Source organism: Hippopotamus amphibius, chromosome 5, assembly GCF_030028045.1.
Source record: "Hippopotamus amphibius kiboko isolate mHipAmp2 chromosome 5, mHipAmp2.hap2, whole genome shotgun sequence".
NCBI lineage: Eukaryota > Metazoa > Chordata > Mammalia > Artiodactyla > Hippopotamidae > Hippopotamus > Hippopotamus amphibius.
The window spans coordinates 172,532,843-172,553,371 of NC_080190.1; the positions used below are offsets into that span (position 1 = coordinate 172,532,843).

Below are 20,529 nucleotides of genomic sequence, written 5' to 3' on the forward strand. Positions count from 1 at the left end.
CTGCCCCTGAGAACGACCGTCCCCAGGCCTGGCCTTGCTGAGTGCCCCTGAAACACTGTCCCCACGGGTGAGCCCGGTAACACAGGCAGGAGAGGGTAGTGTTTCCATTCTAGGGACGAATCAGTGGAAGGTCAGAGTTTAAGGGACTGTCTCAAGGTCACGGAGCCATTGGACATAAAACCAGGTCTGCATAACCTTAACCCAGCTCTTCATCTTGACTTAAAGTTTCCCCGGAGGAGGCTGTTGTCTGCTGTCCCCGTGAACAGGACCTTGCCTCCTGGAGTCCTCGGGCCCGTCCATCCTGTGACGTGTTCACCAGAAGGGGTGCTGCGAGGCAGGGTCCCCATTTACTGAGCACCCACCACCAGCAACTGAGTGAGGTAGGTAAGTAGTACAGTAGCCATTTTTTTTTGGACAAGAAAACTGAGGCTCAGAGTGGCCAGGAACACACTCAAAGTCACACAGCCAGCGTGGACTAGGTCTGGGTGACTCCAGGCAGCACGGCGCAGGGGCTGAGCCTCCAGGCTCTGGAGCCAGGGCTCCGATCCGGGCACTTCTATCTCCCCGCTGTGTGACCTTGAGCAAGTTATTAAACTTTTCTAAGCTTTGTCTCCCCATCAGTAAAGCGCAGCCGCTCAGAGTTCCTGCTGTGTAAGGTTGTTGTAAAATTTAGACGGTTCCTAGCACAGACAGCCTCATGAGGAGCACAGAGCAAGCACCTGCGTGAATGTGGGCTTTGCAGTTACTGCAGGGGGGGTCGGGCTGGGCGGTCAGTGGGAATCAGAGCTTGCGGGGGGCGGGGGGGGGCGGCAGGGGGGAGGGTTATAGTAAACTAGCAGAACAACAAGGTTTGTCTGTGAGTTGGCTGTGTCAGCTCCAGTGGCCCTTCCCACCTGGTGGAAAACGGGATGCCCCTGGGAGCACAGCCCCTGATAACTGCCTTTCCGTACGTCTGCTGCAGCGGGGCAGAACGGAGCTGCTCTGAAGGGCCGAGCCAGTGGGCAGTGGGTGCTGTCCTCTGTCTCTCAGCCTCTGCCTGGGCCATTGCAACCCGATCCCAGTGATTTCCCATGGGCAGGCAGGGCCCGCGAGCCAGCCTGGAGCGACTTCTGAGCCCTGGTGCTGGAGGAGCCCACCCACTGGTTGTCACCGCCACATTGCCTGCAGCTCCCTCCAGGGCCAGGGCCTCTCCATGGAGTTCTGTGGGATTCGGGGTGGGGCACCTCCCCCAGGCAAGGGAGTGTCTGGTGCTGTGTAAGATGCATTGTGTATGAATTAGCTGTGGCTGTGTAACAAATAGGCACTTATTTAGCAGGTTAAAAGAGCACACATGTATTATCAGAGTTTCTGGGGTTGGGAAGGAGCCCGGGCACAGCCCCGTCAGTCCCTCTGCTCAGGGCCTCAGGGACTGCAGCGGAGGGGTTGCCCTGCTCTGTGCTTACCTGGAGGCTCAACCAGGGGAAGCCCCACTTCCGAGCTCACTCAGGATGTTGAAGGAGCGCAAATCCTTGCGGTTGTGTGACCCTGGCTTCTGGCTGACTGGAGGCCTCCCCGCTTCCTAAAGGTAGTTTCTGGGAGATACTGACAGTCCCTGGCCGCATGGGCTTTCCCCTCATGGCCGCTTCCTTCATCAAGACCGTCTCTGTTACGTAACATAATCATGGGGGTGACGTGCCGCCACTGCCGCTCTACTGTAAGGGTCAGGAGCAAGTCGCTTTTCTGCCCACACGCAGGGGAGGACAGTCCACCAAGGCCGGGGCTGGGGATGCAGAGACCACGCCCTGCCCCCGGAATGCGGGCAGGTCCTGTCTCTGAGACCGCAGACCAGATGACGCCCTCGGCTGAGAAGCTCCCCAGATGGTGCCCTGCCCCCCACACCTTGCCTGCCAGAGCCCATTCCTCCTCACTTCCACCACCTCCAAGGAACCCATCTGTGAGCCTCCTACTGAAACCACCTCTTCTCCCAGGAACGTCTGCGGCAGGCACGTCGCTCTTCCTCTGACCCAGCTCTTGAGGCGAGGTCGTCTCTCAATCCCAGCAGTGGGACGGAAGGTGAGATCTGCGGTCCCTGATTTCCTAGGAGGCTGTAAGGAAGGACCAAGTTGACGAGCAAAGATGCCAGCGCTGGGGAGCGGGAGAGACTTACGACTGGTGCTACTTGTGCCTCTGTCTGTCCCAACTGTGGCCTCCCTGAAGGAAGAGGTCTCAGCATCCTGGGGACGTCCTTAACCAACTGCGATAATAATTGCCAACATTGACCCAGCCCTCCTTATGTGCCCGGTACTGTGCTCTGTGCTTTGCATACGTAATTGCGTTTTAATCCTCACAACAATGACTAAGAGCTTTCAATAAATTCCAGGAGACAGAAAGCACAGGCGTGTGAGCTGACCTATAAAACAGGAGGGAGCTGGAGTCCGGATGCTGGCAGCAGGCTGCAGCCGAGATCCCTCCCACTGGAGTAGTGGGGGGCCTGGGTCCCCAAGGCGGCAGGTATGGGCGGGCTGGGGGAGGAGCCAGGCTGCAAACGGAGGTCCTGGTGAGGTGCACGTGGGCCCAGCCCAGTCGGTAGAGCCCCGCCCTCCCCGCCCACGGGCGCAGAGCCCAGGCCGAGGGGCCAAGCTGCACACACAGCCCACAGGCAGCCACTCAGGCCACGGGATCAGGCCCACAGGGAAAGCCAGAGCTGGTCGGAGCCCAGAATGAAACCCTTTCCATTCTGACACGGAGGGTGCTAACTCCCTCACTCTACAGAGAACCTGACAGCTGCCACATTTCTCCCTGCCCCACCCCACAGAACACAAAGTCAGGGTTATTATCCGGGGGTGGGAGGGTGAGCAGAAAAGCAAGTCCTGTTAACCAACAGTGGAGGCTGGACCCCGGCCCCCTCACCTGCACCTTCACTGTGTGAGTAGACAGCCAGCATCGCCAGGCCAGAGAGGGAAGCCAGCAGCGTGCGAGAGAAAGAGGCAGGTAAATGCGCAGGAAAAACGGAGGCCAGAGGAAACAGAGCAACTTCAGTGAAACGTACACTAAAAATGCCCCAATTAACATACTCAGAGACATTTGAGAGGATATTATAACCATAAAATAAAAAAAACAGCATGCTTTGAAAAGGGAACGGCCAGACAACCAAAATAAGCAGTTAGAGCCTAAAATACGACTGCACCCCCTAGAAAAACAACAGAGGGTGAGAAAGCAGGGTTAGTAAATCGCCAAGAACACAGAGCAAAAAGACAGAAAGATTGGAATTATGAGCAAACAGATAGAGGACAGAGAAGACAGGCTCCAGGAGGCCACGAGCCAGAAACAAAACCAGAGGACGTGAGGGAAGAGCAGATCAATAATGAAAGGGAACCGCTGAGCCCCAAGGGAAGCAGAGCCTCAGCCCCGAGAGGGCCTCCCGCAGCAGCAAGCAGGATACATCAAAAAGGAGCCTCAGTAGCAAGGCAGGTTCTCATCTAATTGCATAAGACCTTAGATAAAAAAGTCCCCAGCACTTTCAGAGAGGGAAACAACTCATCTACAGAGAAATGAACAATCAACCTATCTGCCGTCTTATCAGCCGTTCCTTACAAAAATGTAGCCAAGCCCCTAACATGCTGATGACGTTCTACTCGCAGTCAAACTAGTAGTTGAGTGGGAAGGGGGAGTAGAGATGTTTTCACACATGCAAAGTCAATCTTTCATTTGACTTCTCGAAAGAAGTGACTTGAGGAAGTACTCCAAGAAAATGAGAAAGTAAGTTACAAAAAAAAAAAGCAAAAGAAAGAACCTAGAATCTAATAAAGAAGGAAGGAAGCCAAGGACAAAGGCCAACAATCTGAGGAAACTTGGGTCCTTGGTCAAGGGTCTGAATCACAGAATGAACTCTGAGACGGCTCTGTCTCTTAACACATGAGATGAAACCCTTCTGTTTTAGCCTCTGTGAGAGGGATCCTGTCACCTGTCATTGACATGCCTAGTCTGGAGCCATTATTTTTCACAAATGGTGCGAACTGTCTGGCCGAAGTAGAAAGATATGAATACGTGTTAAAGAAAGGAAAGTTGCAGAACAGAATGCTCTGTGAAATACCCGTTGGTGTGTGGGTCAGGGCAGGTTAACGGCTGTACCGGAAACGCCCAGATCTCAGCGACTTGGCACACTGAGGTCTCATTCTCGCAGACGTGAATCGTTCACTGTAGCTGCTGAGTGGCTGAGGTTCCACGTGGTGGACCCAGGCTCCCTCCACATCCCGCCTCCTCTCTCCTCTGGGCCCCCTCGTCCCTGCCATTCAACCAGAGGACAGACGATGCCTAATGAGGGGCGACGAGCTCCCGGGCTGGGCCTGCAGGAGGCACGTGCCATCCACGCATATTCGACGGGCCACGCGAGGGAGGCTGCGGCGTGTCCTCTAGCTGTGCTCCCGGGAGGAAGGGGAGGGCCTCCTGATGTCTGCAGCACAGACGGGCAAGCGTGCGTGTCCACGCGGAGCTGAGTTTAGTCCTTGCCTCTGGGGGTCTGGGTGAGCGTCTGCGGACCCTTTCTTTGCTCTTCAGTCCCATCTGCACTGTTGTTCGCTTTTAATGAGTACGTCTTAAAATCAAAATGTGGGGGAAAAATGAACCTGGGGAAGGAAATAGCATTTTCTGGGCTCCTCTGTGGCACTAAACCAGCGGCTTCCCGTACCTCCCCAACTAACGCGCACGATGGCACCCGCTCGCATGTCATCATCACCTCACGTTACAGACACGGACACCAAGGCCTTGCTGGCAAAGTGCCTCTCCCCAGGTGACACGGTGAACCCTGCCCTGGCTACAAGCCCACTCCCTCTGCTGCTGTGTCCTGGAGCCCCGGGTGTAGACCAGGGAGTCACAGTTCAACCAATAGCTTGTGGTTGGTCGAAAAAGAAGACAACAAACGAATGCCTTTTCAGGTCTGTAATTACATATAGTCAGGGAGTTCTAGGAAAGCATGTAAAAAAGCACAGGGATAATTCTTCCACCTGAGAACGTCAGTTGCCCACGTGAGGCCATGGAACCAAGACAGCTGTCTAGATGCCAAGGAGCGAGGCCTCGGAGGAAGCCAGGCCTGCCGCACCTGGGTCTCAGACGTCTGGCCTCTAGGACTTGTGAGAAAATGATCTGCATTGTTTAGGCTGCCCAGTCTGTGAAACTTTGTTATAGTAAATGAATACTTACAGCTTGGCGATTTTATTGATCCCAGAAATCTCCAGGATTGGGGGAATTAAAAATCCCAAGAAGCTGGAGGAAGCAGCGGGCAGGAAGGTGCATTGTAATGAATGTGTGTTCTGAGTTGGATTGTGTCTTGAAAATGAAATTTAAAACACGTGTAGGAGGCTTCATGAATTGGAACGCCTGCCTCTCGGCTTTTCCAAGGAGGAGGAACGGGAAACAACTAAATTAAAGTTAGAAGGGAATGTGTTTGCACAATTTAGGAAACATTGTAAAGATATATATAAAACTCAGAATTCCCAGAGGCTGGCCAAATCGTGGTAGATGTACCCGGCCCGTTGTTTGTTTCTTCAGCTGGCACGCCTGGTCCTCTCCGTCTCACCCCGAGCTGGCGTCTAAGTGGCCCTGGCGCAAAACTCGTCAAGAGACCCACGGAGTATTAGGGGACGTATGGTCATTACCCAAATGAAAACTTGAACACGATTAAAAACAAACAACAGCAGGGGGACTACTTCACAACCTATGTTGATTCAAAGGGTGACTGAGCCAACAACCTGAAATACTACCATAAATAAACAGCAAAAAAGACATCAAGCAGAGACGGACACAGGGCGTGAGCCAGAAAGTCACAGATGAAGGTGTACGAGTGGCCAGTAGGCAAATATAAAAAGGTTCCCGTCATTAATCACAGAATTCCTGCCCATCTGAGCGGGAACACATGAACTTCTACCCCAAAATTTGCACATATGAAAACACGATTCTGCCTAGTGAGAAGCGCCGGGCCGGCCTGCCTGGGCTGCCCAGGTGCTGTAGATGCACAGGTGACGTCAGCATTTGTGGAGGGAAACAAGGCGGCCTCTGCAGCAACCCCGTTCCAGGGATTCCATTCACACGTTCGTTCGTTCACCCACCCAGTCAGTCACTGACTCATCCTTTGCTCAGGAGAGGCGGAGAGAGCGCCCCTCAGGAGCTGAGCCCTGTGCGGAGGCTGCGGCGAGCTGGCACTCAGAGCATCCAGGCCGGGGCTCTGAGGCCAGTGGACACGAGGGACCTGTTGCCTCCGGGAAGCCGCAGAGCTGTCCCGGGGGAGCGTGTGGGGTACGGTGGGGACCTGGGGAGGAGGGCGAGGCCAGTGGAGGGAGGGTGGCTGGTGGGCGTCCTTCAGGAGAGGGAGCCGGTGTGCGGGGAGGGGCGGACGGGAGGCTGCAGGTGTGGCCAGAGGCCTCGAGGGCAGGTCGTGCTCAGGCCTAGGCTTCACTGTGGGAGCAACAGCAGCCCCTGAAGGATACTGACCATCTCATCCCTTCCGGGAGGAGGAAGGGCTGCAGAGGGCCAGTGAGGAGACTTTGATTGGAAGGACGAGAGGGGAGGACAGCCTGGACCTGGGGAGGGCTGGAGACCGAGGGGGACAGACAAACAGAACCCCTGTGCAGCTGCCGCCGGAGAGGAGGGGAGCGTGGCCGACGGAGCAAGCGTGCGTGCTTGTGTGTGTGTGCATGCATGTGTGTTTGTGTGCATGCGTGTGTGTGTGTCTGTGCACAGAGATCCTGTTTTTGACACATGTGAGAGGAGAGGGAGGCGAGGGAGGCGGCAGAAGGAGAGAAGACACGGCTCTGAAGCAAACGGTGTTTGTCTCTGCACTGTGCAATTATGGGTAATTTTTTCCCTTCCATTGTTTGTTTCCCAAGTGTTCTGCATTGAACAAATATTGACTTAGTCATTTAAAAAATTTGTTATGAAAAAGATAAAAGCAACTCACAAAGGCTCCGTATCCCCCATGTTGCCGGGTCCAAAAGCCCAGCCGTCTGGGCCTCCCCGCGGGTAGACAGGCATTACCCCACCTGTCCTCCAGGTGTGCTGACCCTGGCGGGACTCACCTCGGAGCCCGCTGCCAGCGGTGACTTAAAATCACCCCTCTGGGCAGGAGACAGGGGACGGGAGGAGTGTCAAGGGGGCGCAGGGCTCCGTGGGCAGCGGCCCAGCTGTGGGCACTCCCCGGGGGACAGGTGGCGGGCGGGGCCGGCCTGGAGCAGCAGACCACGTGGCTGCATCTAGTTTGGGCTCCCCAGCAGGTGCACTCGGAGGCCAGACGAAGGCCATGGCCAAGGTCAGGTTCGGGCAGGAGTGTGGGCAGAGTCCTGGTATGGGAGGGCAAGGAAGCACAGCCAGGGCTGGTAGAGCAGGAGACAGTCGAAGGGTCAAGAGGCGGGAGATGCTGTGAGGCCCAAAGGCTGGTGCGTGGGAGAGACAGGGCCCGCGAGCTGGCAGCCAGGAGGCCAGGGCAGAGCTGATGCTGCTGCTGACGTTTCAGAGAAGGTGACGGTGGCTGCACGCAGGGGGGCGGTGAAGACCATTCCAGTTAAATACGAAAGTTACACTGAACAATGGCAGGAGGCTCCATGGAGACAAACCTCGTACCAGGTGCTAAGACCCCCGGCCAGGGAGGTGACAGCGGCAGGGAAGCAGCATGCAGTTGTCAGGGGAGGGGTGGATGATTCTGCTCAGGGTGATCCCGTGATTTGCAGGTTGGGAAGATGAGTGCAGCTCATCCAGGGAGGCTGTCACCAAGAGCAAGAGGTCAAGGTTTGAAGATGCAGGTGATTTCTTTACCCCATGGGAGCTCCAGGGAGCAGAGCAGAACGGTCTGGGGACAACGTGACGACGAGGGTCCTGGGGAGGAGGGGCTGATGTTTCAGGTGGTGACTGTGGACGGTGACAGGAGGCGTGGGGCTCTGGGGGAAGGGGCTCTGTCTCATCCTGGCCTCGGGCCCTGGAGGTATCAAGGGTAGGGATTCTAGCAGGCGAGCTGCTGGCCTTGCAAGGATGGAGCCAGGCTGACGGAAACCCTGGCTGGCTTCACCTGCAGGAAAAGGGCTTGGGGTCCCACACCAGGAGCATGGCCGATGTCGTGGGGACCCTGCGGAAACACTGAAGACGCTTTGCACAGGGGAGTGATGCGAACAGCCTTCTGTTTAAAGACGCCTGGGGTGGGGGGTGGGGAGGGTGGGTCGCATTGTGAGACTGGCATGGGGGCAGGTGCTGCTGAGGGCTTAGCCGGGAGGACAGAGAATAAGGTGGGCTCCAAGGCTGGGACCTGGGCTGGCCAGCAGACTCTGAACCCTGAAGGGCTTCTGCATGCCAGAGTTCAGGAGAGGATAAATCCATGCAGGAGGTGCATTTGCTTAATGGTAGGTGCAGACAATATTTAACAGCAAACGAGACAATAAAACATGTAATTAGCAGATGTGCAGCACTGGCTGCCGGGGATTACAATGAAAGGCACTAAAACGCTACCAAGATTAGTAGTCAGCTCGTAAGGGAGCTAGTTAGAGGACTGACATGCTCTGGAGGTGGGAAATAAAGACCTGGGGGGAAGCTGAGCTCCGGAATTAGACAGAGGGGGCATGGGTCCTGCCCCAGCTTGTGACCAAGGGCCATGTGACAGTGTGTTCATTATCTATAAAATGGGGCTATTGATAGTGCACACGATAGAGGGTGAGGATTAAATGAGATGGAGAATGTTAAGCATTCAGCACACTGCCTGGCCAAGTGCCCCATCAGTGCTGTCATAATTAAAACCACCATCATTGTCATCACAATCAACACCACCACCACCGCCACCAGCACCATCACCACCATCACCACCACCACCATTGCCACCACCACCACTACCATCACCACCACCACCATCACCATCACCACCATCACCACCACCATCATCACCACCACCATTACCATCACCACCACCAGCAGCAGCACCACCACCACCATTACCATTACCATCACCACCATCACCACCACCACCACCAGCACCATCACCACCACCACCATCACCAGCACCACCACCACCATTACCAACACCACCACCACCACCATCACCACCACCATTACCATCACCACCACCACCAGCACCATCACCACCACCACCACCATCACTACCATCACCAGCACCACCACCATTACCATCACCACCACCAGCACCATCACCACCAGCACCATCACCACCACCATCACCACCACCACCATCACCACCATCACCATCACCACCACCAGCACCATCACCACCAGCACCATCACCATCACCACCACCACCACCACCACCATTATCATCACCACTGCCACCACCACCACCACCGCCACCACCACCACCACCACCACCACCGTCACCACCACCACCACCATCACCACCACCAGCACCACCACTACCACCACCACCACCACCATCAGCACCACCACCATTACCATCACCACCACCACCACCACCAGCAGCAGCACCACCACCACCATCACCACCATCACCACCACCACCACCATTACCATCACCACCAGCACCACCACCAGCACCACCACCATCACCACCATCACCACCACCACCACCATTACCATCACCACCATCACCACCACCACCACCATTACCATCACCACCACCACCATTACCATCACCACCACCATCACCACCACCACCATCACCACCATCACCATCACCACCACCAGCACCATCACCACCAGCACCATCACCATCACCACCACCACCACCATTATCATCACCACTGCCACCACCACCACCATCACCACCACCACCAGCACCACCACCACCAGCAGCACCATCACCACCACCACCACCACCACCATCACCACCACCAGCACCATCACCACCACCAGCACCAGCACCACCACCAGCACCAGCACCACCACTACCACCATCACCACCATTACCATCACCACCACCACCACCACCACCATCACCACCATCACCATCCTATTGTTGTTTTTACTATTGTTGTCTTTAAGACTAGGAATTAGGTGATCCCCATGTCTTCGAAACAACTGTGCACAGAGACATGATTCACTGAGACCTCAGTGTCCATTCATTCTGTGGGGAGGACAAAGTGAGCTAGAGGAGCATTCGACTTACCCATGGTTGTGGAGTGTCAGTGTGGCATCAGCTGGAAGTCAAAGGTGGCTCCCTGCCACGGCTCCCTGCCAGTCCTCGCCTATTACATGACCTCGGGAAGGTAATTTTTCTTATTTGTGCCTCTGTTTCACAGCCTGCAGGTCTCCATCTACTCACAGCTGAAGCATGTTCCGTGCAGCGATGGTACACACCCTGGATAAAGCAGTGAGGCCACGTGTCCCCCAAGGAGATGCCCGTGCCCTGACTTCCTACTTGGCCCCAGCCCTGCTGACCTCCCCTGACCCCTTCTGGGCGAGTCACTGGGGCTGCCGGAGGTGGGGGAGCCCCACATCAGGGCACCGTGCCCTCCCCCACCTCGCCTTGGATCGACCCTGGGATGGCCGCCTCCTCCTGCTCCGTCCCCATTAATCCACGATTAGATATACATCTTCGCGTCCTATCAGGGAGCTGGTGAACTGGGCCATTAGATGGAGAAAAAAGTGTTTTTCAGTGATCACCAGGGAGAGGAGACGCTGCCAGCGCCGAGTGGAGAATCAATTTGAGCCGGGAAGGCCCTGCCATCCATCTCCGTTTGCTGGGTAATTTAGGCCTCGGAGCTGCCCGAGCAGATAGCAGGACTGCAGTGGCTCCCCTGCCGTGGCCGGGCTGAAGGTGCAGCCTCCAGCCCTGGTCACCATCTCAGGGAGGCTGAGAGAGGGGGAGGGGCAGGAAGAAGGATCGGGCCCGCGGGAAGAGCAGTCCTTCTGCTCCAAGCACGCGTGGACCAGGCGGCTTGTATGCCTCTCGGTGACCCCGCGTGTGGCCCTCGGTTATGGGTTAGGTTTGCGTCACAGCCCCTGGGCCGTCTCGGGGACAGGATGCTGCTGCCGCCCACCCAAACCACCCTCCCTAAGTGTTGCCCTTGCCCGGGCTGGTCTCCCTGCCAGGAACGATCCTCCCCCGAGCGACTCAGGTCCCCAGATGGAACTGAGCTGGGATGACAGGGGACACGTCGGGAGGGGGGTGTGGAGCGTGTCTGCTGGCCGGGCCCCCGGCTGGGACTCACAGCCTTGGCTGGCGTTGGTAGCGCTTTGCCTCCTGACTAGCAGCAGCCGGGGAAGGGGGCACAGCCTCCTCTCACGTAGAGAAGGAGTCTGAGGGTTCGCGTGGCTCCGTGACTTTCCAGGGCTACTCAGCGCTCAGGCGGGGCTAGGTCAGCCCAAGGAGGGGCACTTCCCTCCGCAGAGCTCACCCTCCCTAGGTAGCCAGCTCCGCAAGGTCACGGACAACCTCGATGGCGTCACTGCTCGGGGGGCTGCATTATGACCCCACTTTGCAGATGTGGAAACTGAGGCTTGAGGGGAACTGATCCATGACCCAAGGTCACCCAGCTCCTGAGGCGAGGCCCTGGGGCTGCCAAGTCTGGAACCTCAGTGTTTGGCCAACGGCCACACTCACCATATTTCTAGGCTGTGTCCTGTGGGAACGAAGTCTCTAAGACACAGCACACAGCAGACCCTCAAGGCTGTGCTGTGTGAGGGCAGGGAGGGCTCTTGGCCTGGCAGCCGAGGCTGCCCCACCCCTTTGGAGGACGGGGCAGGGGCTTTCTCAAGTGCCATGTCTACGTCTCTGTCCCGCTGCATCTCGGCCCTCACGCTGGGGCCGGGCAGCCTCCTCTAGCCTGGCTGGATGGGGTCCTGGATCTCAGCCCCCTTTGCTCTCCTCGAGGGACCCAGGACAGGACCTTGCTGCTCTCCAGCCTCGATCCCCGTCTGTGGAGGGGTGTGGACCACACTGTTTCTGTGGGGCACGTGCAGCATGAGAAGGGAGTCCGGGAGAAGGTGGGGGTCACGCTTCTGCTGGTCACCCCCCCCAGGGGGAGCCCTACAGGGCCACGTGGCCACAGGCCGACAATGGCTCTGCGGGAGAGGACAGGAGGGCCCTGCTGCCCTGCCCACTCTGAGCTGGAGCAGAAAGGACCCGGGATGCTGCTGCTGGCCACTCAGCCTGAAGCGGGTGGTTCTCAGTGGAAGTGGCCACGCCCTTCCTGGCCGGGTAGTGGGAAGGAGGACCCATCCCAGTCCAGGTCCATGCCTCCCCATTCCGAGCCTCTGTCCCTCAGCTCCCTCCCTGGAGACCCTCTGCCTGGCTTGGGTCAAATGTCACGTCCCTTCCAGATACTTCCTAGGGAGGCTGGCCCCTCACTTCTCTGCCTGGAAACAGATCTGGACAAGCCTGAAAGTGTGTCTGATTAGCAGGTGTCAAAAGGCCTGGCGGGGAGACACCACCGGGGCCTGGCGGGCAGCGGGTGCTAACAGCTCTTTCTGGACCTGTGAGGAGATGGTCTGGGCTGGAGTGAAGCCGAGTCTATGGTGTTGGATGAGATGGGGGTGGGGCTGAGTGCCCAGCAGGGGTGGGGTCTTCAGGCACAGCCAGGGGAAGGGGGAGAAGGGCTCTGACTAACAGGAGTGAAAGTGGGGGACCTTCCCAAAGGAAGTAGAAGTAAGTTACAATTCTACACCCAGGGGGACCTAATGCGTATCAGAGGCTCAGGCTTCATCCTCCCCAGAACCCTGGCACGCGCCTGCAGTCAGGAATAACCCAGCACCTGATGGCTGAGCCCGGGAAGGCAGGCTCCCCTGCGAGTCCTGGATCCAGTCGGGGCACCGGGACTCCTCAAGGCCTTTTTGGCCCCGGAGGATGAGCTGGGCCTGAAGCACACACCGGGGGGACAGAGGTGGATGGGTGTGGACAGATCCACTCTCACCAGGGGACAGAGCAGCCAGGGCCCTCCCGGGCGAGGGCGCGTGCTCCCTGCTGAGGAAGCACCTTGTTAATTACCGCACAGGCATCCCCCGCCGCGGGGCTGCAGGGATTGAAAAACTCACCTTCTCAGCAGCGACGTGGCTGCCTTCAGCACTGCTGGCCCGGTGGGAAACACGGGTCATTCCGGAGACCACACTGGATTCAGAAGAAGATGATGGGTAGTTGGGCCAGGAAGGCCACTGGGTAGGGCTGGCAGTAGCTGAGCGGGGTCAGGACTGTCCACAGCAGGAGCAGGGCCCGAGCTCCAGCTGGCATCCACCTGGAGTGTCTCCCAGCCCGCAGGACCCCGGCCCCAGACAGGCTCAAGCTCCTACCTCATCAGCCCCGCCCTTCCTTGCCTGGGGCTCAGGCCCTCCTTGAGGGGGTAGGGGGCTGCTCTAGATGGGGTCTGAGATCTGGTCTCCCTTCTGTGTTGGCCCCTTGTGACTTTCACGCAGCCCTTCCAAGAAGACGGCCCCAAGCCCCCACCTGTGGCCAAGGCAGGGCTGCAGCTCCTCCCTCACACCCCAGGCGGGAGCCCTGCAGCCGAGGCTGAGGTCCCAGCACTATGAGTAGATCCTACCACCTGGGTGCCTCACTTATACGGTAAGGACAGGGACCCCGTCGCCTCTTGAAGGAAATGCATACGTGTGACCTAAACACATGTGCAAAGAATGCATGCACCAGTGTCTGAGGCTCTGCACAGGCAGCCCCAGGGGCCGGAGGCGGGGAGCACTTTTGTCTGGGTTCATGGAGGAGTGCTGGATGGGGGAGGCGCCTGGCACTGGGTCCTGAGAGGCGCAGGACTTGGGACGTTGGCAGGAGCAGCACAGCCAGCAGACAGATGGAAGGAAGGGGCAGGCGAGGAAAGAGTACGTGTGTACACTTCAGTCATGGGGTCTGTGTTTCTGCTTTTACGTATTTACATAACGCGAGACTCCCAAATACCTGTCTGTAATCAGAGCGTCAGAGAGGAAGACACCAGCTCAGGGGACCAGAGGGCGTCAGTCAGGGGAGCCAGGCAGTCTGCCGTGACCAACGGCCCCGTCTCACCTTGAGTGCCCTTCACTGGCCAGCAGGAGCCCTGCTCACGCTGACACCCGGGCAGGCTGTTGCCACACATACCACCTCAGATGCTGCTGGTGGCCATGTCGGGGGAAGGGACGGCGGGAAGACCACAGGTGACACTGTCACGGTTGCGCGCTGCCCTGGCTGCAGCAGGTTACGTTAATGACCACCAAAAGGAAAGGGGGGAAAGAATGTTGGGTAAAGAGACACCAAACATGACTGGCACAGAAGTGTAGAAGCTATGTTTTTGACCCGAGCTCCCCAGCACCCCAAGCAAGCAATGGGACATGTGTCCAAGTCCTGGAATGTCCTGACACCAGCTGTTCAATGAAGAACGTTCTCCTCTGAGCAAGGCCAGGTGGTTCTTTTAAAAGACAGGAAGGGCTGGCAACACCTGGACCGCACCTGGAGTGAACCCCAATGGGCTTCTCATGGCTGATTCTCACGGCTTCCCCAGGAGACAGGGCCGTCTCAAAGACGCCGTCAGAGGGTGCTCCTCAAGAGGGAGCCCAGTATAGCAGGAACAGGCTCCACCCAGGGTTTCAGCTTCAGGCAGCTCTAGAGAAAGAAAGGAAGGAGAGATGGATGTTGTATAAATGAGCTACTAACAGCTCCCAAAGGCTGTAAAGACCCACACAAAGCCCAAGGCTTCAATGCGTGGTGCAGAGGCTGACCGCCACTGGCCCCAGAGGGCTTGGTGGCTCGGGCTCGTGGCTGGACGTGCTCTCGGGTCTCTGGGCAGCCCCCACCTCTGTCCTCCTCCTGGGACCTGTGGGCTGAGCAGGCAGAGAAACCAAGGACTAACCATGACAATGGCCATCGTTCACTGAGGAAACCTGGAAGGAAGGGGGTCAAGAGGGCCCCGGAGCCCAAGCAGCAGCATTGCCCGCCAGGGGCTCTCTACACATCTGCTTCCTGACCTGGCAGCCCAGAGAGATGGGCACGAGGTCACGCGCTCACGAGGTGCCTGGGCAGAAGCAGAACCCTGGACACTGCCCCCCCCCACTGCCCCGCCCCATCTGTTCTTTCCCTCCCCACCTCCTCCCGGGTGACACCCAGTGCTGCCAACAGGAGGAGGGATGGCCCCAGGAAGGGGCACCTGCTCTTCAAACACCAACACCTGCAGTCGGGGGATCGTGGAAAGGCCTGCATCGGTCCCTGAGGGTCTCATGAGTGCAGAGAGCTGGCTTTGGGGTGGAGGGTGTTGGGGCACGTGAGCTGCAGGAGCCCGGGCCTGGGGTGGGAAGCGGGGGGCGAGGAGGGAGAGGCATTGATTGTGAGGGCTCTTTGGGGCTGGAGGTCAGGTCACCTGCCCAGAGGCTGCCCTGTCCCCATCCGCAGGGTGAGGCAGGGGCTGGGGGGGAGGGGGCAGTCTGTCCAGGAACTTGTTTGACCAGCTGGCAGGGTGGAGATACAGAGGGGACTGGGGGTGAGTCCGGGTGGTGTTTGGGGTGCCCCCAGAATCAACGCACATGAGGTCAGCCCTGGCGGGATGTGCCTCCAGCCACCCCCCCAGCCACACGCGCTGCCACCAAAGCCTGTGGTTCCTCAGCAGCACATTCGGATGTAAGTACGTGTGCACGGGGCTTCCCGCTGACTCGTGGTCGGCCACCATCCTGCCCTGGCTTACACTTGTACGTGGGGAGGGAGCTCTATTTTTAACAGCCCTACATGTCTATTAATAAAAATATTAGCCAGTTAAAGAGTCTCTCCCAAAAGGAAAAAACTTTCCATGGAGAAAATTCCAGGTCTTGTCAGGAATACAAATGACTCTTGTCTGGTGTTAATTAAGACTCTAACTCACAGCCTTCCCTGAGACAGGAGGAGCCCTGGGCCTCTGGGCGGGATGTCGGGCCTAATGGCCGGGTTGGGAGCCCAGGGGACCCGTCGTCTGCTCCCACCCCTGCTAGGGATGCCGCTTCGGGAGGGCCGGGGGACTCTGGAGGTCTCCTCCATCCATCAGCAAGGCTCGCGGCCCCTACCTCCAGATGTGGCACCACTCTGCCCGGATAGCCTGGGGGTTACAGTGAGGCCATGGGGAGGGGTCCTGACCTCAGGGGCCCGCAGAGGAGGACCCTGACTCAGGACGAGGCGGCGTGATGCGCTCAGGAGGTGGAAACTTCTCTTGTGAGCACAGAGGTCGCAGGGGTGAGTCCTGACAGCACTGGACATACTGGGATCCCCCCCACCCGCCTGCCGCGGGTGGGCCACGGGGCGAGCGCCAGCTCTGCCTGTCATGTGCCTGCTTGCAGATGTGCTCTCAGAGGCCCCCCTTGGCCCTCTGGCGATTCCGGGCACGTCAGGCTGAGAGTAGCAGGAAACAACGGCCAGCGGTGAGAAGAGCCTCTAGCTGTGGGCACCGACTGCTTGCCGGGCCTGGGCTGAGCGCTGTGGGCCTGGAGCCCTCGTAAACATGCACAGCCCCCCGAGGGGCTGTGGGGACCCAAATAGCAGAGGGGCTGCTCTGCAGGACCTCGGGGACGTGTGGGTGCCTGGAGCTTTCTCTCCCATGCAAAAGGAAGCGACACGGGCTGGCTTTTTTCTTATTTTCTAATACACTTTTAATTGCAGACCAGCTTTAGGTTTAGAGCATCATCTACAGAGACTTCCCGTGAACCCACCTTCCCGTTGCCCCGGTTAGCATCTTGTGTTAGTCCGTGCGTGGGTCCCTATTCAGGAGCCAGCGCTGAGATGTGCCTAATGACGGAAGTCCGCGCCGTGTGCCGATTCCTGCCCATCCCCACTTCCTTCCTGGCCCAGTTTCTCTGCTCCAGGGTCCCACCCGGGGCACCAAGTTACACGTAGTCCTCATGCTTCCTAATATTTTCCAGGCGAAAAAGACACAGCAAAATCTTAAATGTGCGGCTCTAGGCATGTGTACATCAAGATGTACCCACAGACCAAGAGACAGAACAGGTCCCACCCCCAGGCCTCGCGGGCCCCTCCCGGCAGTGCCCCTCCCCCACCCAGAGGGCAGCGTGAGTGCTGCCTTTGGGCTGCGTGTGGGGGGACCACACACTCCACATCTTCTGTGTCTGGTTTCCTTCCCTCCCGGTATGTCCGTGAGCAGCGTCTGTGCTGCTGCAGAGACGGGGAAAGGGTTTCACTGAGAAACACGGAGAATGAAACAAGGAACGCTTCTGCACCCAGCACCCCCTTCGCGCGTTTTAGCATCTCACCATTTGATTCTCATTCTCGCCTTGCTGGCTGCCTCCCCTCCCGTCACCTCCAGAAGCACCACTGCCCCCTGACGTCGCTGAGGTCCCTCCCTGCTTAAGGGTTGATGCCGTCCCTCCATTTCCCCATAAACAGCTTGTGTTGTTGACGTGGAGGATTCTAACCTTCACATGAATGCCATCATATGACGTTCACCCGTCTGCGCTCTGCTTTTCCCACCTGACGCTCTATTTTGGAGATGTGTGTGTGTGTGTGTGTGTGTACACACATGCAGCTCTGGTTCACTCCCTTCAGCCCCCGTGTAGCATCCAGTCGAATGAACATGCCCCAGCGGATCTGCCCGTTCTCCTGTTGGTAAATTTTCAGTCTTTTCCGTTTTGTCCTATCACACATTCTGAGACAATGAACCAGCTCGGGCCATCCCCTCGTGCACTTGTGTGTGAGTTTCTCTGATATTTATCTAGATGTGGAGTGGCTGGGGGTGGGGCTAAATGCACTTTCAACACTACCTTTTTTCATACTTGCGTACCTCAGCGTGGGCTGCTATCACAGAACACCTAGACGGGGAGGCTTCTGCAACAGACATTTTTTTCTCCCAGTTCTGGAAGCTGGAAGTTCATGATCAAGGTGCCGGCAGATGTGGTTCCTGGTGAGAGCCTCTGCCTAGTCTGTAGTCACCTTCTCACTGCGTCCTCACATGGCAGAGAGAGAGGAGGGTCTCCACATCTCTTCATATAAGGGCACTAATCTCATTCATGACCTCATGACCCCCAAAGGACCTCAAGGTGTCAGTTTGAGGGGACACAAACATTCAGTCCGTAGCATGGGTCTTCACCAAGTTTGCATCAGTTTTCACTCAGACCGCAGCTCAGGAAAGTCACCGTTTCCCTGCATCCTCAGTGCCACTCTCGCTTCTGGGATGCTGCGACTCCCTGCTGTCTGTTGGGAATGAAATGGCAACTCCTTGTTGCAATTCGCATTTCTCAGATAGTTGATATAGTTTATTGGCCATTTGTTTTTTTTTTTTTTTCTGTGAAATCCATACTGATGTATTTTTGCATATTTTTATTTGGGATATTTTGTCTTTTCCTTAAAGCTACATGGGAATTCTTTGCACATTCTGAGGACTAATATTTTATTGATTATACGTGCTAAAAGGGCTTCCTCCCAAAGGATGGCTTATTTTATATTTGTACAGAGTTTCTCTGGTTTTTTTGTACAACGACTCACTTCATCTGAGCCTTCAAATTTAGTGGCATGAGGTAACTCAAAGTATTTCCTCTTTTGTATTTCTAATACATTTATTTGTATACTTTCTTTTCTTCATCCAACTCACCAGAGATTGTTCTGTCCTATTATTCTTTACAAAAGAAACAAAACTGGAACAAAAACAAAACTTTGATCTGACGACTTTTTTCTTTTTTAAAATGTCTGTTTTTATCTTTATTATTCTCTTTCTTTGTTTTTTTTTTGCCATTGTTCTTTTTTAGCTTCTTGAGCTGAAAATTTAACTCATTTTTATTATTTTATATTGTTTGCTAAATGCATTTAAAGTTAAGATTTACCAACAAATATTAGAATGCTTTCATTACCATTTACTTCTAAATATTTTTAAACTCTCCAATGTTAAGTTTTTTTTAAAAAAAATAGTAGTTTCATTCAATTTTGGAAGTTTTCAGTTATTATTTCTTTTTTAAAAAATATTTATTTATTTATTTATTTTTGGCTACGTCAGGTCTTTGTTGCGGTGCCTGGTCTTCTCTCTAGTTGTGGCTCATGGGCTCTGTAGTTGGGCACACAGGCTTAGTTGCATCGCAGCATGTGGGATCTTAATTCCCCCACCAGGGACTGAACTGCGTCCCTTGCACTGGAAGGCGGATTCTTAACCACTGGACTACCAGGAAGTCCCTCAGTCATTATTTCTTCAAGTATTCATTTCTGCCCTTGTGTGTAGGACTGTGTGCTATTATCCCACACATCCTTGAGGCTCTGTTCATTTTTCTTCAGTTTTTTCCCCCTTTGTTCTCCAGATTGGATACTTTCTATTGATCTGTTCTCAAATTCACTGACTCTCCTGACATCTTCAATCGTCTCTAAAAACTTTCAGTTAAAATTTTCACTTGAAGAATTTCCCTTGGCTCTTTTTTATAGTTTCCATTACTCTGCTGAGATTACCTATCTGTTCACTCATAAGATTATATTTCCTTTAATTCTTTGAAGACCTCTTCCTGCATCAATTTGTAATAATTGCTTTAAAGCCTTTATCTGTTGCATCCAGCACCTGGACCTTCGCAAGTTCAATTTCCATCGACTGATGCCTTTTTATTCACCAGGAATCACATTTTTCTATACCTTTGTCTTGTCTAGTGATTTTTGATTGGATTTTAGCAGGTACTTCGTGGTAGAGACTCTAGATGCCGCCTTCCTTCTCTGATGAGACTTGGCTCTCTCTTGGCAGGCATTCACCTGCAGGCTGATGAGCTGGACTCTGTGCAAGCTTAGTTGTGTGCATTGTTAGTGCAAATCTGAGGACGCACACAGTGTATCTCAAACCCCTCTACCTTGGAAGGGTACTACTCACAAACTGTAAGCCTTGCAGCTTTGCCTGGGGCTTGTTATAGGCTATGCCTTGTGAGTTCAGAGTAGGGCTTGGTCCTTACCCCAGAGCTGCAATATTCCTGAGGTCCCCTCTTTACACAGGTCCCCATTCTCTGCCCCACAGATTCCAGTGGCTTCAAGTGCCCTACAGGCTGATTTCTGCCCTGTGTGCTCAGAGGGACACCCATGCCCTGCTCGGAACCAGCTCTCCACACCGTGGTTGGAAACTGTCCCCAGGCAGATTGCTGGGCAATTATGGGCCTGATCCTTCTCTACACTGTAGAAGTGTAGGAAACTGTAGAAATGTAGAACGTAGAGAATGTTCTTCTCTAATTCCTGTGCTGCCTGCCGCCCACTGCTGAAAAGAGTCATTTCCTGTATTCTGACAGGCTTTAGGATTCTTGACGGTGAGAAGGATAACCCTGTATCATCAGCTCCGTTGTGGTTAAATGTGCAGATTCCTCCAACCCATGAGCTTTTAGGACAGCATCGATTGGTTTTGTTATTATCATTGAGGTATAAGATATATAGAATAAAAGGTAAAAACCTTAAGAGTCCAGTTTGATGAGATTTGATAACTGTAGACAGAACACTTCTAACAGCTCCAAGTTTCTGTCATAACTCTTGGCATTCACTTCTCCTCCACCCTCAGAAGCAACCACTGATGTGATTTCCACTGCCTTATATCAGCTGCAGCTGTTCTGGGCTTCACATACGTGGAGTCACACACTACATGCTCTTGTTGAACTTTTCGTTCAACATAGTTTAGGGGCCCGTTATTGTTGAATATATCAGTAGTTTGTTTCTCTTTTTGT

General features: G+C 55.3%; 1 protein-coding gene across 1 annotated transcript; it reads left to right on the forward strand.

The window, feature by feature from the left end:
- The first annotated feature begins 1,792 nt into the window (after positions 1–1,792).
- On the forward strand, positions 1,793–9,962 carry LOC130854321 (basic proline-rich protein-like). The gene is made up of 5 exons (XM_057737014.1): positions 1,793–1,860; positions 6,115–6,349; positions 7,097–7,313; positions 7,698–7,769; positions 8,776–9,962. Exons 1-5 carry the CDS (start codon positions 1,793–1,795, stop codon positions 9,960–9,962), a joined length of 1,779 nt encoding a protein of 592 aa, XP_057592997.1.
- Positions 9,963–20,529: the final 10,567 nt, after the last annotated feature.

What these genes read in the sequence shown, in the direction of transcription:
- LOC130854321 (XM_057737014.1), top strand. Translation starts at nt 1,793, where the DNA reads ATGCGGGCAGGTCCTGTCTCTGAGACCGCAGACCAGATGACGCCCTCG. An exon ending in GGAGTGTGGGCAGAGTCCTG is followed by an intron (nt 7,314 to 7,697) that starts GTATGGGAGGGC and finishes CGTGATTTGCAG; the next exon opens with GTTGGGAAGATGAGTGCAGC. An exon ending in GTCAAGGTTTGAAGATGCAG is followed by an intron (nt 7,770 to 8,775) that starts GTGATTTCTTTA and finishes CATCACAATCAA; the next exon opens with CACCACCACCACCGCCACCA.